General features: G+C 38.2%; 1 protein-coding gene across 1 annotated transcript in view; it reads left to right on the top strand.

Moving 5' to 3' along the window:
* CNTNAP2 (contactin associated protein 2) overlaps nt 1-14,485 on the top strand; it is a gene marked incomplete at both ends in the record, with an annotated part of 1,153,104 nt that overhangs the window by 967,189 nt on the left and 171,430 nt on the right. Inside the window, one exon of the mRNA XM_084260050.1 lies at nt 2,772-2,899. Coding sequence (XP_084116176.1) covers nt 2,772-2,899 — 128 coding nt within the window. The remainder of the gene's footprint in view (nt 1-2,771; nt 2,900-14,485) is intronic.

The following is a 14,485-nucleotide window of genomic DNA, read 5'->3' as shown; positions in this document are numbered from 1 at the left end:
TGTGCCCTCTTTGTTTGCCAGAGCCACAGGGCTGGTTCTGGGTCCTCTTGGATCCTTGAGGCATCCTGATCTCAGAAATAAGTTCTGCTTAAAAGATTTGCAATGTGCTGATGTACACAATGCCCTTGCTATCTTATCTAGTGTTGCTGCTTCGCATAAGGATTTTGGGTAGTAAAATTTATACGTGCTAATTCTAGTTATTGTTTCACAGCACTGATTACTATGGCCTGAGGAACTACAAGGACCTTAGAAAAGCATAACAGTCTTTTGACTGTATTTGTGGTTTTGATGCACATGTTAAGAGCAAACGACGAAGGTTCTGTTGGAGAAAAGACAACACACTTCTCCCAACTGTAGTCTGGTACTCCCAGCCCAGCTCCTGTGCAGGGGTGAATGCATTTCCTACAGTGATGAAGGCAAGCAAGCAATTATCAGAAAAGAAGGCTAGTTCTGAAATCTAACATTGGTTTTATTGTCATGGCAACAGCTTTAGAGTGACTATATCTAAATGCAAACCCAAAACATAAAAATTAGTAGAAACATGATCAAGAAAGAGAAGAAAATTATTACGGCTCCTTTTTGTTTCCCTCAATGGAGGAGAAAACTATTGGTGACAGGAAAAGGGCTGCCTTTCGACATCCTTATTTGGAGCTGAAATATTAGCTGGTTTTGTGAGAGAAGGAAAGAAATGCCAATAGTTCTCTTTTTATCGCTCTTTGAAAAATTCTTTATTTTAAATAGACACGTCCATCTTTAAAGCATTTTTTGAAAGAGTAGCAATTCAGCAGAGAAAGCCAGTCTCAGAGGAAAATCTCAGAAAGAGTAAAGCGATGACCTACATTTATCCTCTATTAGAAGGGAGTGGGTCCCATGGATACAGGTCTTTAGCAGAGATGGAAGATTAGGTCCACATACCTGGCTTTGTATTTCTTAAAGGGAAAGCCCTTTAAGCTCCCGTTTCTTATACCTCCTGTCTCCAAACTGATGAATACAGAGGCTCATGTAAAGGGCGTTGCAATCTGCAGATGAAAAGCCATATGCTGCAACACAGCGCAGTCTGCAGAAGCAGCCTGTGAGGGTTACTCTTGTCCATTTTCCTAGCAGTCCCCTGTTGCAGCCTCACCAGCACAGCACCTGGAACAGCTGTGTTCGGCCAGAGAGGGCTAATGATCTTCAGGGCCCAGGGAGAAAGACAAGTGCTCTGAGGGGGGAGAACAACCAGATTAAGGAAAACAGACATCTACTATTGGAAAAACTCTAGTAATTAAATCTCTAATTACTCTCTTCATCACAGAGAACAGACATGAGTTCCAAAGAACTGTCCTTTGAAAATGTGATGGTTATTTTCTTAATTATCTTTGTTGTGCTTCTTTCAAAAAGGATGTTTTGCCCTCCATCTCTTCAGAAGGACCAATTGACGGTGATGATTGGAGATTCTACTGGAAAATATTACCATAAATCATGCAGATTCCTGCTGTGCTTCCCAGTTTTTAACAATCTAATGAGTCAAACCATGGAATCTTCCAAGATAAAGATGAAAAGAATTTTAGTTTCCTGAAATCCTAACAAGTTCCCACTTATAGTCATACCGTTCATTTCAGTAAATTCCAGATCCTGAATTCACCCTTCATCCTATGGTATTTTTGAACAAAGAAATTGATTTTTGGATCAAAAAGTTGCTTACTTTAGACAGTCAATTACATGGCGAGGCACAGCTAAAATTATAGAGAAAAAAAAGGAGAGAGAAATAAATGGACTCATTTTGCTTCCTCTTACTTTCTCTTGTGTTGAAAAGTAGTCCTAACACTGTATACAGTTAATTTTTTCCTGTGTGGATATTTTGGCTTTCCATGTGTTTATGTGTAAGAAAAAAAAAAAAAAAAAAGAAAAGGAGAGGGGGGAAAAAAGTGCATAGGAGAGATAAGGGACCTAATTAAATTTGGGTTGTTATATTTTCTATTTGGCAGAAACAGTACTCAACATGCTAGCTGGATTCAGGTCTTGAAACGACAAAGGGAAAATGTTGAAACTCTGCATAGTGACTTGGTTTAGGCATGAAAAAGGTACCAATTTACTCACTGCATTTGAAATGAGTAACTTTTAGACATGACTATATGTTGAATGTTAGTGATCTTGCTAAGCAAAATGAGGTTTGACCTGCAAACTCATGGTTAGATTCACAAGTTTATATTTTTTTGGACTCGGGCACTTACTGTTAGAAGTTACACCACTGAGATGACAAGCCTTTTCAGATAATTAGTCTTTAATTTTTTAAAATATAATACTAAAAATGTTAAAAGCACTGTTTCCTTGGCATGCAGAGGTCATATTATTAGGATAATAAATGTCAGCAACTGGAACAAAAAAAGAGAAACACTTCTAGGAAGGCTTAGCATTTATTTCCCTCTCAGAAGACATCAGGAAGGATAACAACGGCAAAGTGTTACCCACTAGTGTGGAACCGGTCAGCCTGGAAAGCGGGGAGACCCACAGAAGCCCTGCAGAGTCTAGTACTGGCCACACAGCAAGCTGCTAGTCTGTCTGTGTTCCTGGGTGACAGTATCTGCTATCCATCTGTTTTCCAGTACACAGGCAGTGTCACTGCTTAAACTTGTCATTTGAGACAGGTTTTTGGACTGTAAAGCTCTACTGATGTAATTGTTACATACCTATTCTTTTGGTGCTTAGTTCATTGAACAATGATAATGAACAAGGAAATTATTTTAATATATTTCACAAATATTTTATTTTTCTCTGTCTTTGTAATTCAGGAGGAAAGACACTGGCATGTTGTCATACAAAGAGCACCTACCAGTGAGTCAGGTGGTGGTTGGAGACATTGACCGGCCTGGGTCTGAAGCCAAGATATCTGTGGGTCCCGTGCGTTGTCAAGGAGATCGTAAGTTGACTGGGTTTCTTCCTCTTACTCCTGGGTAGAAAGCAAACTAAACTGGAAATTTGTAACATTGTACATACCCCATACAAATTTAGAGAAGTGACTGTCTACTCAGAGACTTTTTCTATAAAATCATGATGTGATTTAAGAATTTTTTCTGTGAAACTGCACATATAAAGGCTCATCTTTGCATTTAAAATACAGATATTTGTCTTTATGGTGAATGTGGCAACTTTGATTATTTGATTAAGTTTATATAGATAGAATCAGTGATACAGATTGCATAAGAACATCTTTCAACATCTGTGCTTCTGTTGAACGCTCTTGTCAGTGTCATTACAGTGCTATGCACATCACCGTAAACTGTGTTAATGGGATATAAATAATAGCATAATGGCAAAATGAATCACTGTAACTCTGTTTACAGGTGTATAAAGTTTGAGATGGTGATCAAGTGTTAACCAAATCAAGGATAGACATTTCCATGTAAAACATTGGTTTTTGTAGTAGTATATATACTCCAGTTTGATCAGCAGGTGACAGAGCAAATGAGTATAATTGATAAGTTTTCACTTCACATACACACAAAAGTTGGGATGCAGTGAGGAGGATTGTATTCTTCCTTCCATCTTCAAAAGGTGAAATTCACACTGAAGGCAGAACTACCACTTAAAGCCCTCTTAAATCACACTTGAGAAACTCAAACTGTGCAGTTGGCATGCATGTTATACCTATCCTCTGTTTTTAAAGGCCATTGTTACAAGAAGTGCAATAAGGAAATGTTGCCTGATTTAATTTGCAATAACTAATATTTTCATGGTCTATAAGGAATAAAAAATCCATCTTCATATGCTGGTAAAGAGTGATATGTCAGCCTGTGAGACTGCATTGATGTAGAAATATTGAATGGGCAGGCATAGTATACATGGGTTGGACAACCTGGTTCCTACCAGCATCTAACATGGCATAGCAGGGATAAGTACAGTCTGTCCTTCTTCCTCTGCTGCTTTACAGTTACATGCTTTCTAAATATTTTACAAAAGAAGTCAGTATCAAGGCAGTACCCTGCCTTTAACTGAAGAAACTAATCTCCAACTCTGTACTTGGTGTGATCCAGCGGGACAATAACAAGAGATTTTTCTGGGTGTCACTCCCGTGCCACAGAACTGTAGGCCATAACTCAGTGATACAACTGAATGTGTTTAGCCTGTTCTTCTGTTCCTGGTCTTTCTGGGTTGTGCAAATGATCTCTCCAGATTTTGTTAATGAATCTGATGCCTAATGAGCAGAAACAAGTATCATGGGATGTTTGCAGCCCTTCACATGACCTAATTGGTGCTTGTTATTTATGGTGTTTGACTAATCACAGGTCAGTTTGTGTTTGTTTCTCAGCTGTGTTTGACAAACATTATCATAATAGGTTCTTAAAACGGATGACTAAGAAACAGTGAATAGCATCTTTCTTGTTCTTGTATCCTTCATATCCTGAATATGAGGAGCCCTGGAAGTATCAGTCTCTAAAGTGCGAGCAATTTCTACCTATTAGTATAAATGGAACCTCATTTGAGTACACAGTTGCCTTTATTAGAGTGTGCCTGATTGACATAGCCATTTGGGAAACCAAACAGGTATATTCCTAACATCCTGATTAATTGAATTTTCCATTTGAACTTTACAGATATGATTTGTAGTTTTTAAAAAAACTTTGCCCATGAATAAATTTGAATTTACTTCCATGGCCATATATTTTTGTCAAAAAAACTGGTATAAATTTTCTCACAGGAGATAATATAAACCCCAGTCCTTTGCAGTTAGTAAAAGCTCTCATTTTATAATCCCATTGCATTCCCATTCTCCTTCATATTCTTTCTTGACCACATCCAACAGCTGCTGTACCCCAAACCAGCACTGTCACACCATGGATTAGAGCGTGGTGGTTTAGGCCTGACTGGAGGCCAGATGCCCACCAAAGTCAGCCTATCACTCCCCTTTTCATTTGGACAGGGGAGAAAATATATATTGAGAGGCTGAGGAGTTGAGATAAGGACAGTGAGAGATCATTCCACAATCAGTGTCATGGGCAAAACAGACTCAAAATAGAATAAAGGAAGGAAAACACTCTAATTTATTACACTACACTACACACACAGTGACACCAGAGTTAGAGAATGAGGAGCACAACCAGATCTTAAAGCACCTTCCCCCCACCCCTCCCTTCTTAGCAGACTTCACTTTAGTCATGATTTCGGTCCCTTCTTCCCCCACATTGTGGCATAGAGAGGGGCAGAGACTGGGAAAATGGGGGCTTTGGTCAGTTCCTCACAAGTTGGTTTCCTTCTTTGCTGGGGGTGGGGGTGGGTGGGCATTCATTCCACACACCCCTCCCCTGCTGCACCATGGGGTCCCACCCACAGGAGACAGTCCTCCACGAACTTCTCTGACTTGAGTCCTTTCCCACAGGGCTTCAGCTCTTCACCAGCAGCCCCAGTGTGGGTCACTGCTATGGCAGGCAGTCATAAATCACAATGTCTCTCAGTCCCAGTCCTCCACAGGGTCACCAGCCTCCCCCCAGCAAACATGCTCCAGCACAAATCTCCCCCTTGCTCACCTCTGTGTCTCTGTCTCTCTCCACGGGCTGCAAGTGCTGGCAGAGGCTTGTTCCAATGTGGGTCACAGCATCTCCTGTATGTCTCCACCTGCTCTGGTGTGGGGCCTCTCCACAGGCTGCAGGTGGGGTCTCGGCCTTTTCCATGGGCTGCAGGGGGACATCCACTCCACCGTGGGTTTTTCCATGGGCTGCTGGGGCATCTTTTGCTCCGTCATCTGGGACACCTCCTCCCCCTTTTCCCTGGCCTTGGTGTCTGCACAGTTCCTTACATCTTCTCACTCCCTTCTCTGGTGGCAAAATGCAGCTGCCTGCAGGATTTTTTCTCCTAAATGTGATTCACAGAGGTGCTGTGACCATGGCCGATTGGCTCAGCCTTGGTCAGCAGCAACTCTGGCCATTTTTGGTGTATTACATGCATCAAAACAATCAGTATTAATACTAAAGATGTTGAGTCATCACAACACAAGAAATTCAGTTGTATGTATTTTGTGTTAGTTATTGTGTAATTTTTCAAGGTGGTAAGTGAAATTCAGTTAGAGGTATGAAGACTGGCAAAGAAATACAAATTTTTGGTCTGAGTGAAAGGAACATAGAAAAGGTAAGGGTACCTAACCAGTCAAACAAATATTTACCTGTTTAGAAGGATTTCTCATTGTGGTTTTAGAACCTGCCAGTACTGTGGCAATTTAGCTAATATTACCCTTTGGGTTGTCCATGCCATGTGAGGTATCAACCCATAGTCCAGTGGTATTTTGCGGCACATGGATGGCCATATTCTCACATCAGAGAATATGTAGTTTCTTTGCTGTAACATCCAGAGACACTGACATGTCCCAAGGCTCAGTCACAGCTGTACCTGAGAGCTGTAAGAGTACAGCAGAGTTCCTGGCCTTTGCAGTCAATAAAAACAGACATCTGAAAGCTTGCTATTTGAGGGCAAGGAGTATTAAAAAAAGCAAAGTTGTCTCATGCAGTTCTCTTACTCCTGTACCCATCAAATTCTTAAAGAATCAATTCATCAATGGGGCTACAAAAAACAGCTGTTCCTGCAGTGCCATTTCTTTGATATAAACCAAGGAATATTAGGAATGTAGCACACTTATTGCAGAACTGTAGTTTTTCTCCTACTGCAAAAATCACTTGATTCTTCTTTCAGAAATAGAGATTTTATTTTGGCCCTAAAAATGACAATTTCATTTTTATATTCCCCTGATTTATTACCTGATGAAGGCTGCTCTGGGCGATCTTGGATGGTGGCTATTGTTGGAAAGAAAATCAGAAATTTTAATCCATCTTCGTGTTCCAGGAGTATTTTTCATGTTTAACTGCACCTCACAAAGCCCTATTTGCATCCTGATACATAGTCAGCAGAAAGGATCTTTATTACTCTTGTAAAGATCTGCTTAAACTGCCATGTTCCACTAGAATGATGGAGACTCATCTAGTCATTATGGCAAAAATCCCATAAATCTTGCCTTGGACCTGTCATGTACCTTGGATAAAACGTCCAGGAAGTCTCTCTTCTATTTGCTATTTAATTATTTCTCTAAGTTGTGACCTACCAGGAGACCAGACTTATTCAATTGTATGCAGAAGAGGTGCATAACCAGGATATAGATTAGGTGGGGGGTTTTGGCATGATATTACATCCAAAGATCAAGCAAGGATTTTGAGCTAATATCAAGTCTACCTAGACTTAAAGCAAAGCTGTCCTTCCTGGCCAATGCTATATGAGCACTGTACTTACGGAATGGCCATGGCAATTTATCAGAAGATTCTCAAGATCCTTTATGCTGAATGGGAATTCAAAATGGAAACAGGGAGAACAGGGATCTATGTAACTGACATTCATAAGTCCTGAGACTTCATAGTAATACTCGATAAGGAAACTACTATTGTTTCTCTCAAGTGAGTGTGTTCTGTGCAGGATCTAGAAAAAAGGGCCAGCGTAGAAACACTAATTAATCAGCTTTACTCTGCATTCTTTTGAGTCACTGATTAAAATCCCCTTACAGACCTGTTACAGTTGTATTAATACTAATGCAGGAGCACTTGGACTCCTCAGCCTCACTGCATATGGCCGTGTCCAACAGTAATAGCAAGACCTTGTCCATCTCTTTGTATTATTCTATTATAATGCAAGAGGCCACCTTGAACCTTCTCCCTTTAGGGAAGTGCAAAGTATGTTGGGTGCGGGTTTTTTCCATCTAAGCTCAGCCTGAGGTGGTAGATGGATGCTGCAAAAATGGATCTGGTAATTTCTTCTGAAACCAAACAAAAAAGCTTAGCTTAGTATGTTGAGGCTATTGCTACAGAGATTTAATCAGTAATGACATGGGTTCAAAATTACTTTAGTTACTTTTGGCACCTTTTAAAGACTTTCTTTTCATTCCCCCTAGGAAAATACTGGTGTTCTCAAAGACTGTATGTTTGTAACCTGCTAAGAGTATCCTTCATCGAAGGACTTCCAAGGATGTTGATTTGGGTGTGCACTTTATAAGCCCAGAGGGAACAGACTGACTATTCTGCTCCAGATTTCCCTTTCTCCTTGAATCTGTTTTCTTTTTGTCACCTTTCTACTCTGCCAGAGACAGAATTTAAGGGGGAAATGATTTTTACCTAGCTCAGATTTATGTTTTTTCTATCTCCTCTAGTATACAGTTTTTACCATCCCAGCAAGATTTCGATTTCTGAGCCATGAATCATTTTTTGTGTTTTACTTCTATTATCTTTAATCTTCAAAATGTGGAGGAGGAAGCAGCTGCATTGACTGGTTCTCTCAAAGTTAAGACCAGTGTCAGTACTGTTCATGTAGGATCTGCAATTACAGACAGAAAAGTGTCCTTGACAGATGGCAGAAATTCAGGAACAAATCAAATCTCAGTTCTTATATCAGTGCATTGATTTTGTTTGTGCATGTGTGCATGGGACTGTGTACATGTGCTCTCAAGGGAAATATACCTTCAGTTCTTCAGTGATTTTGTCCATGATTCGTCATTACCCCTTTTATAACTTGATGCTTTGTTTCTTTCACTTCTTCACTTCATTTTTTGGCCTTCCTCTTCTACTTCCTTTTAGAATGTTCAAGTAGAGTAGGCTTATTTAATCAGACAGTGGTATGGACATGGGCCTTTTTTGTGACTATAGACACCAGTCTATATATATATAGACACCAGTCTATATATATATCTAAAACAGTCACTGCCAGGGTCAGTGCTTACAGACTGGTATCATCCACAAGGCATGTTTTCTTATTCTTAAGTACCTCTTATGCATCACATGTACAGGTTGGTGACTCAAAACTGTTGTCATGAAATTTACAGTCGCATATGCATGCTTAGCCAATTTTCATAACATTCCAAACTGAGGGCATTTTCACCATCTTGAACTTCTTCACCTGAGTTTCAGGGAAAAAAAAAGCCCTACTTTCCAGTGCAGCTTTCCTATCAACAAGGTTGATTCTCTGGTGGAATGAGCAATGTGTTGATTGTCAGACCAGCAGTGATATTATTGTTACATACAGGTAAGGTAAGCTGGAGACTATCCCAACAAAACTCCAATTTGAATTGGTAAAAGATTCAATTGGTGTTTCAGTTGAAGTGATTTAGTCCTCCTCTATCTTAGACAACATTGCAGTAATATAGTGATTGCCCTTACAGGTTACTAGAAGTAAAAACACTACATCAAATAAAAATTAACATCAGTGATACTCCCCCAAAAAAGGCCTCTTAAATGTATAATTAGATTTCAAAAATACAAAGAATGTTTTTTTGAAACATCTGAAGCTATGATTTGACTGGAAGTTTGTGTGATGGGATTACATATCTGAAATTTGAGCAATTCCCATTTGAGACGTTAATTACTTCACTGCTATTCAAGTTAGAAAACTAATCTAAATCTCTGGATTTTTCTACTTTTGCCTGATTTTGCTTATGGTGCCATATGGATCTATATACATTTATTTTTTATGAATTACTAATGATCTTCCAATCAATTTTTATAAATTCAATATGGTAAATACAGGCCAAAACTTGATCCATCTCAGAGTTTAAGTTTTTTCCCCAATATCTGTAAGTGTCTCTAGTAAATATAAAAATTTGTCTGCAAAATTTCCACAGCTGTTACCCCAGCATGTCTTTATCTGATTGTAGGTTGTGCAATTCAAGTTGAACACAGATTCATCCAAAGAACATCAGAACATTGTGCTTTATCACAGTCATTCTGATGCTACCAGCAAAAAAGGAGAAAAAAAAGGAGAGAACTAATGTCTCTGGAATTGCTCATCAGCTTAGAATTGTTTTATTGTTTGGGGGGTAGGTGGTTTTAGGTGGTGTGAAGAGCATTTGAACACATATGGCAGAAACTATTGAAGTTCTGAAAAGTGTCTTCTTTCTTTGTGGTAATACTTAACACGAGCTAATCATTCTAAATGCTTTGCTCCTACTCCTTTGCATTTGTACAAAAGGAGAGATTTTGGCCTTGCAATTTGGAAGGAGCACTATCTGGAACAAGTAGTGTCTAGAGCACCCTAAGGTTCATTGAAAGCTCTTTCTACGTACTGCCCTAACTCTAAGGTTCCTCTTGTGTAAACTCAAACCCAGCAAGGAATTGGTAAGATTAATGATTTCTGCGTTCATTCACTCATAAGCTGTCAACTCTTCTACTGCAAAACACCTTTTTTCCTGAGGCTTATAACATGGTCATAAAATTCTCTTTCAGTTCTAGCTTTTCATGCAAGTGTATTCATGGAATAAATACTTGTGAAGTGGCCCAGTTGTAACATAATTCATATATGAATATTCTCTAATGTATCATACTCACTATCAGGTTGTGTTTTGATTGCTTTCTGAAAGGAAACTCTACCTATGTGCACTATTCATCTCACAGAGCAGGAAGAAATACAGATCACATTAAATTTAATCATCATCCAAGAAGGGTGTATCTTTTTGTTTGACTGCCTGCAGATAGTGCAAGACAATAAGGGAAAAACTAGAGTTAAAATTATAATATGGTCATATTGGGAAGACCACTGCCCCATACAGTTTGTGCCATATGCAAGTTAGTAATCCAAGAGTAAAAAAAAAACCAAACAACAAAACCAAAACAAACTTTTGTATGAGACTAGTCTTGTTAGAACCTACAGAAAAGGGACCCTTTTAGCAGCAAGCATTGACTCATTATGTAGCTTGACCCCTTATTAATTCATTTCACGCATTCCTATGATGTGGTAGTCTGAGCTCTTGCTTCAGAAGAGACAGATTTAGCCTGGTTTTGCCCATACCTGGTGGTGTATGAATGTATTATAGATCACACTGTCATTTAGTGTGTGTTTTCATTATGGATACAATTCTCATTACTGGAGGCTTTTCCTTAAAAGCAAGAAAGCAGTATACTCTGAGTATCTTTCTTGAAGGGAAATATATTTAATCCTTGTAATCTTTACTGTATGTTTACTTTTTCTGTGCACTCTTTACTGTCTTTTAAAATGAAAGTCACGTCTGTTTTACTTATAGATTGAATTTAGGTACAAGGAATAACACAGTTCCACAATTTGCATCTCTACACTTCCCAGATTCATCATGGAATGTAAACTAGGTGGTGGCAGAGGCGTTTTGCCTGGTTTAAGATAGGAATGGACCTGCCTGCTATTAATTCTCATATACTTTCAGTTCTACCTAAGTATATGTGTTGGTATGAAAGCAATTCATTTGAGTTTCAAAGCAGCAATAAATTTTTACTCTCTACGTAATTGCTGAGGTAATGAAAACATATGACAATCAATGCCCATGATCAATTCTTCAACCAATTGTAAAAGAAAAAAATGGAGAAACTCCATAGGGGAGTTATGAGCTTTAAGTTTCAGAGATACAGAATTCAAATGCAATTAAGAGGTAATTTTATTCAAATCCCCCTCATCATTATGATTATGTAACAGTTTAACTTTATCTTCTTTAATGCAAAAAAGAAGTATCTGAAGCATTTCACGTAAAGTATTGTCTCTAAATTCCTAGGGAATTTAAGCAGAGTCGTTAGTCTGATAGATGACATACAGTAGCTGTTCATATTAAACTCAAATCCCATTAAGATTATGCTTTAATTATAATTTCAAACATTTTACCATCTATGTGATTGTAATGCATATTAGTGTCTTGCCACGTACCTATAGCAAGTAAGAAAAGCAATTGTGTAGGGTACAAAATCTAAGAATTAAAAGATGAAACAACTCCCACAGTCTATAGAGAAGTGATGAGAATGGGATATCAGTAAAGCAGTAAGGAACTAGGAGAACCTGAGACTAAACTGGCGAATGAGAAGTTGCTGGAATCATGTCAATTACGTGCAGAAATTTATGGTCACCTTTAAATTTCAACCCATAAGCCTGAATAATCTCAGAAATGAGGTATAAAATGGAGGAAATTATCTATATTCATTTTTTAGGTGGAACTCTTTCTCACTTTAATACTTTTGGCCTACGTATTCCTGCAGCACTGACTGACATTTAAAGAGCAGAAAAAGGCAAAAAATGATTGAAGGTAAGGTAGAGTGAGGTCAGTCTCATTCAGCACTATGTGTAAATTATGCAAATTCAATCCCACTTAGACGTAGATAAGAGAGTGGCAGCAGGATGGAGGATATCCAGTTATAACCTTGCAGCACCCAGCACCTGGCATACAGCACAAAGGAACTCAGTAGCACTAAGAAATGCCCAACCACCAAGATAGTGAAACTAATGATGAAGAAAATGTTGGTGACCCTGGATGCTTGTTAAACTTGTACCATTGATCTCTGCACTAGGGAGCCAAGTTACCTGTAATTATGTATTAATAGAAGACTTTACAATAGCTGAGCTTTTTCTATCTAATGATTGAATGAAAAGGAAGATCATGTATGTATCCCACAACCACAGCTGTACTTCATAATGACTTTTTGTCCTGCAGGCTCCTTTCCCCCATCCTTTAATGGCAGGGTTGATTTCTGGCAGCTTCTGTTGAAGGCACTCCTGTCATCAACTCCCATTACACTGTGTTTTGTGTATATCACATCCCACTTAGTGCTTACCAGGATTTTCTAAGGAATGTATCCTGATCCTTCTCTTGCAGAAGGAGGTCATTCTAGATTTTTCTGTACATCTCTGGTGCAGTCCCCAAAGGAGCAGCTTTAGTAACCTGTTGATGCAGGGTTGCAAAGTTGTGCATTTTAGACAAGTGATCAGAAGTTGAAGCTGGGGAAAGGAAGTATAACAGTAGCTGGAGAGAAGTAGAATAGATACGGTGTAAAGAATTAACCTATTTCTTTTTTCCCCAATATATTTTCAAATGTTTTTTTCTGAACTTTGTCTTCAATGGAAAACCTGGGCAGGGAGAAGGGGCTAGAAAACTGTAAGGCAAATATGAAGAATTGCATACTTACTATTGATGATGTCTTGGAGAACTTCTACTATTAGATTTCTGGGTGTGAATATGCTGGGTTCCAAACTAAAGTTGTAACCTGTGGTATGCTGCATACTCAATACTTGGAGAGCTGGTTTCAGAGGACAATTCCCCTTTCTTCCCTTTTCTGTAATAAAAACCATAAATTTTGTGAGTTGCCTACTTAGTACATTAAGGCAAAAAAAAAAAAAGACAACATTTGAAAATACTGATAATTTTGGTAGATGAGTGGAAAATCCTTTAAGAAATTTTGTATCTTTTTCTCATTAAAACAATTCAAGGCAGTTCTATCCATTTGCTGTTAGGAGCTTACTTTGTACTTTGAAAGTCTTAGCTAAGCTTGCAGAAACACAAAGCTTTCAGCTTTACAATATTAAGCTGCAAATTCTAACATTTTTGTATGCCTGTATTTCAGCTCTCATTTGTGAAGAATCATCTGCACATCTGATTTAGTCTTAATTCAGAGGAACAATATTTTTCATGAGAACAGCTATCAAGGAAGCAGTTATGGAAAAAGATGCAGTAGTGACTTATGGTTTCAAAATATTATTTTCATCCTTTTGTTTCCAACATGCAGGCTGTATCTATATTTTACTACTTACCCTTGGTTTCATGAACTCCTGTAGATTGAAAGCTTTTGCCTTAATGCTGCAAATAACCCTGCTTTTAAAACCCGAGAACTAAATCATTGCAAGTCAATTACTAGCCACAAAACACAGTTCTTATCTGTCCCATTCACTTGACTACCACTTATTTAAGATTAGCTATTGTAGCATTAAATTTAAAATGATTTATTGTTATGAACTGTTACTGTATCTTCATATTTCAAATGCAGGCAGAAGTAAACTCAATATTTGGCAGGATATCTTGCAGGAAAGTAAAGATGCTTCCAAAACCATAGTAGAGTAGATTGTGTTTTCCTCAAGAGAGACTTGAATTTCCTATACAAAAAGAAGTGAAAATTCTCAAAACCACTTTACACATCAACACTAAAAGTCTTAAGTCATTTGAAACGGAACCTGTTGGTTATCAAGCCCATTTCCTGTTGATGGTAGGACATCATTATGACTTTGACTTTCAACATCTTAGAAAAGAGCCTTTTCATCACTGTTTAATTATATTTCATAAATAAATGCAAATTAAAAGACGCTTTAAAATGTCCAAGCCCAAGTAAAACTTTCAGAGCAATCAGCTCTCTGTACTTTTATTTCATGAAGTTTCAGCACAACTTCAGTTTCTTATGAAACTTGCAAATATTTAAGTGTTTTCTAACAGTCACAAGGGTTTGGTTTTGGGTGTTGTTTTTTTTTTTCTCCATGGGAAGGACACTCCTTCCTTTAAACAGAAAGTAATTTGATATGCTGACATAGACTTGTGATCTCAAACTAAGCATTCTTTTAGTACCTTTAGTCCTGCTTAAAGTATAATACAATTAAATGATAACCTAGACATCTGTTATTCGAAGCTTATCAATATATATCACCATGCAGAGACAGCGCTCTCCTGCTCTCTGTAGAGACGCTGTATTTCAGATGGCTAATCTGATTGTTC

This window comes from Gallinula chloropus (assembly GCF_964237585.1).
Source record: "Gallinula chloropus genome assembly, chromosome: 2".
NCBI classification, from domain to species: Eukaryota; Metazoa; Chordata; class Aves; order Gruiformes; family Rallidae; genus Gallinula; species Gallinula chloropus.
The sequence above is the reverse complement of the archived record's forward strand: the minus strand, read 5'-3'. Positions and strand labels throughout refer to the sequence as shown.